The following is a 4,641-nucleotide window of genomic DNA, read 5'->3' as shown; positions in this document are numbered from 1 at the left end:
AATTTCCTAAATCAGAATTTCTCTGAAAAAATATGCTCCCACTACTTTTCTTGCTGGGTGAAATGCTGAGACAACTTAATGTTACATGAAAACATTACATTTTTATCATATACTAAAATGTCTTCATAAAAGTGGCTCTCCAAGTGAGTATGTATCAAATTTATTCAGAAATAATAATTTATTTTTAATAATTAATAATTTAATAATTATTCAGAAAAAATATAGAACAATAAAAATTATAGAGCAATAAAAAGAGTGGGATATAGTTCAGTGCTCACTGGGTTCCCATTGAAAGGCATGAAAAAAGTATGGATTTAAATATTCATTGAACTCTTCAACCTTTTCAAAAAATCACTTGAAGTTACTCTCCCATAATAGTGATTAATTCTTACTATTAAGAGTTCTTAATTCTTGAGAAGGATCTACTATCCTGAAGGTCTCTTTCCATTTGAAAGATGTGCAGTGTTTAATCCAGTAATTAATAGAAGCATAAAATCCAGGAACTTGGCACCATTTTACAATTCGGATTTCTTTCAGTCTCATTTTAGAAACGACAAAAATAAAAGTCTGTTGACTCAAGCACTATTTCTTTCGTTGAACAAATATCTATCAAGGACCTGATATCTTTAAATAGTATTCAAGATTTTACCTAGTTACACTGTAGAGTGTCCTTTTTTTGCCAAATGAATATTTATTTGAAGAAAATACTGTATGGACCAAATCTTTGAAGGCTTGCTTCACTTGCTGGTTTCTCAGAGTGTAAATGATGGGGTGCAGCATGGGGGCAACAGAGGTATTGAGAATAGCTACTCCCTTGGTCAATGATGCCCTTTCTTTTGCAGAGGGATTAGCGTACATAAATATACAGCTTCCATAAGAGATGGAGATGACAATCATATGAGAGGAACATGTGGAGAAAGCCTTTTTTCTCTGATGGCAGATGGGATTCTCAAAATAGTTCTGATAATATACGTGTAAGATAAAATCACCAATGCCAGAGTGAATAGCAAAGCAACCAACGCAAAGTAAAAACCGATGACTTCTAGAAACCATGTATCTGAACAAGACAGTTGTAAAAGGGGAAAATAGTCACATGCAAAGTGATCAATGACATTGGAAGCACAGTAATCTAGCTGGAGCAGAAGGATGAGGGGTGGGAAAATTGTCAGGAACCCTCCCAGCCACGCACAGAGCACAAGCCAGGTGCAGAGTTTCCTGTTCATGATGGCGGTGTAATGCAGAGGCTTGCAGATGGCAACGTAGCGGTCATAGGACATGGCAGTGAGAATGTAAAATTCTGTCACCCCCATGAAAATAAAGAAAAAGAGTTGGGCTGCACAATTGTTAAAGGAAATAGTCTTATCCCTGGTGATAATTGCTCCTAGAAATCTAGGAATACAGACAGTTGTAAATGAGATTTCTAAGAAAGAGAAGTTTCGGAGGAAGAAATACATTGGTGTCTGTAGATGAGGGTCCACCAAGGTTAGAGTGATGATAGTCAGGTTTCCAGCGACACTTAATATGTATGTGATAAATAAGAAGAGGAAAATCACAATCTGAAGGTCAGGATCATCAGAAAGGCCAAGCGGGACAAACTCTGTGATTACTGTGTGATTCATTTCTCCTCTCTGTTTCTCCTTTTTCTTCTCTTAAAGATATTTAGGTGGCAAGAGTATTAAAGGGAGGAGATGAAAAGTATAATTCATGATGATCAATATCACCATCATTGATACAATTCTAAAATATATAATCCATGCATGATATTATTTTCTATTGAACTCTCTTGTTTGCATTTGTTTTTCATACACATTTGTGAGTTCTGCTTTATTTACTAGTTTTCTTATTTGAAATGGAGCAGGGGAAGTTTGGAAATCTTCATACAATAACTCACATCATTGAGAGATAATAAATGATATCAGTGCTCCTTGCTTTGTCCAATTTATGCAAATCATTACATTTTTGTTAAAAATTTTAAATATGAATTTTCTTTCTTTTCTGTTATGTATTTATTAGATATACCACCCCTTAAAAACGGAAATGAATGATCTTAATTCCATCACAAGGTAAAAGTGAAATTTAGAAGACTGAAATAACAACCATTATACTTTTTATGATATAAGAAATGAATTAATGACTTTCTTAGCATAAGTTATTTAATTATTAATTTTTAGATGTTAATATTTTGGGAGATAGCTGTCAAGGTAATAGGGAATGTTGTATACATATTATATAGTAGTATATTATGTATGTTTTCTATATGAGAGTAAATAGCCTATTATTTTATATAACAGAGAACATATTCACTTACTTTGGTTAGTCTTGTAATTTCATCAAAATCATCAATGTTTGACATCTTCTGCTATATGCCAATAATGTATATATTGAACTTTTTTTTTTGAGCTTAAAAGGACATACAGTATTTATCTAGTTTTTATTTTACACGGAAGCACAAATCGGGAAAGTAACTAATTGCTTCAGATCTTAAAGCTCTGTCTCTGAGATTGTTACCCAGTGCATTTTCCATTTGAACATCCTTTTTCTTAGATATTAGCTTTATGAAAAAATGTTTGATTCTTTTGTAATTCTGCCCCACATTTATCTTTTACATGAGACCATTGATCTATAAGTATATTTCAGAAAAATATAGGAAAATGTCTTTTATTCATACTAACCTATTCAGTTAATTCTCAGCTGTGCTGGATATGCTATGCTGTAGATTTTGTTTCCCCAAATTATGACAGTTACCTCCTTTAAATTTTAAACAAATTTGTGCTGTGAAGAGTAGAATGCACCTCATTGCTTCTCTGTCAGACTGTAGCAAAGTTCACTAAAATCAAATTTGATTTGCTTTGTCTCCATTTTATGATGGCTCAAAGGAAATACTTCAGGATATAAAAATGGAATGTCAGAAACCTTAAAACAATGTAGAAATAATATGACAATCCTCTTCAATAATGTTGATATAAAAACTTAAGAAAGCAATAATTAGAGAACTGAGTGGGATATAGCATCATATATGGTGGTGCTAAGGACAGATTCTTAAGATTGACTTCCCTCTAGTTTCACTTATAGCTCAAATTTTCCAAGTCTACTTGTTTTTGACCTCAGAAGAGCGTTTTGTTCATTGATCTCCTGGGAACAAGGCCAAGTCCAGGTCAGATCTGTGCTATATGGGAGACCATGAGGGATTTCTGGAAGCCTTGCATTTCTCAGTAGCCTTTTAGCTCTTCTCTATGGTGAATCTCCCTTGAGAATGGTTATGTTCACCATTGTATCCCACAGAGAACCTGAAATGTTGTCTTCTATAAAATAATTACTTCCATTAATCACAATTACCTAATATTTTGTGAGTAATAAAAACAGTTGTGAAACTGACTTTCTTACAAAAATAAAATTGAGAATCTAATTTATATTTAAGCTTCTGGAAATACAAAGTTGTTAACATATACCCTTTTTGTTATTGTTTATCCTTAGGCTTTGTTAATGGTGAGGCACTGAGAACTAAGGCCATTTCATAATTCTAAATTAAATAATAACTATTACAATGCACAGATTATGTTCACATTTTAATGTTAATTACATAGGTTAATTAATTTAATCCCAAGTACATATAGCAATATTTACTTATAATACCAATTTGCCCATCTTATTTTTCATCTTAGCCTTTATGTTTATTTATCACTTATCATACATTTAATATTCTAATGAGAAATATCACCAAGTAGTAATGTTTTGTTTATTTGAAATTCTGGGTAGTGAATTATTGTTGATTATTTTCTTTATTGTTGTTTTTATGTTTCTCTAATATTTGGTAATAAACCTTTATTATATGTAAGCAGTTAATAAGGCATATTTCTATAATTGTATAAACATATAATACATATTATATAATAACTAGTTAAAATTAAATAAGTGTCATATATCTAAATAAAATAACAAGCCATATATTTAACATAAAAAATATGATAGTTTGTATAATCAGATAATGGTAGAGTTACCATTGCAGAAGTAAATCACAGCTGGAATGAATGTTTATTTGGGAATTAGTTACTGAAAGAGCGGAGTTAGAGTGTGGAAAAAAAATGGAAGAAAAAGGTAGGCATAACTCAAATTTATGAGTGTGTATTTAACCTAGTAATGGAGCACTTAGTAAAGAAGCCTTCTTGGCAGGTGTGTCTCTGTATCATATAGAGTGATACCCTTGTTCATTTCATTTATTTTTTTCAGCTTTATTAAGGCACAGTTGACACATAACACTGTGTAAGTTTAAAGTGTACTATGTGTTGACTTTATACAGTTGTATATTGTGAAATGATTACTATGGTGGAGTTACCTAACAGATCTATCACTTATATACTTACCATTTCTTTTTTGTGGTGAGAACATTTAAGGTTTACTCAGCAACTTTCAAGTATATAATATCTTATAGATCAATTTTGTTGCAATAATGAAATGATATTATGTTTTTATCGTAAAAGCCCAGCTAATAGGCAACAAGAAAATCTATTATTATTCATGGAGGGCAATGTGCAGTCATGCTTCACTTGATTGCAAGCTCATCTTCATGACTTCCTCTAGTTGCTAGTTAGATTTAGAGGCTTAATCCAGGTTTAGGTTTGGGTTCTTTATTTGCAAGAGTAA

General features: G+C 31.8%; 1 protein-coding gene across 1 annotated transcript; it reads right to left on the bottom strand.

Annotated features, from left to right (window-relative positions):
* Positions 1-645: 645 nt before the first annotated feature.
* LOC115518725 (olfactory receptor 6C3-like) lies at positions 646-1,619 on the bottom strand. The gene is given in 2 exon segments (XM_030322276.1): positions 646-935; positions 938-1,619. Coding segments are annotated over 2 exon segments (972 nt in total).
* Positions 1,620-4,641: the final 3,022 nt, after the last annotated feature.

The sequence above is a fragment of the Lynx canadensis genome, chromosome B4 (genome assembly GCF_007474595.2).
Source record: "Lynx canadensis isolate LIC74 chromosome B4, mLynCan4.pri.v2, whole genome shotgun sequence".
NCBI lineage: Eukaryota > Metazoa > Chordata > Mammalia > Carnivora > Felidae > Lynx > Lynx canadensis.
This window is presented reverse-complemented; position numbering and strand designations above follow the sequence as displayed.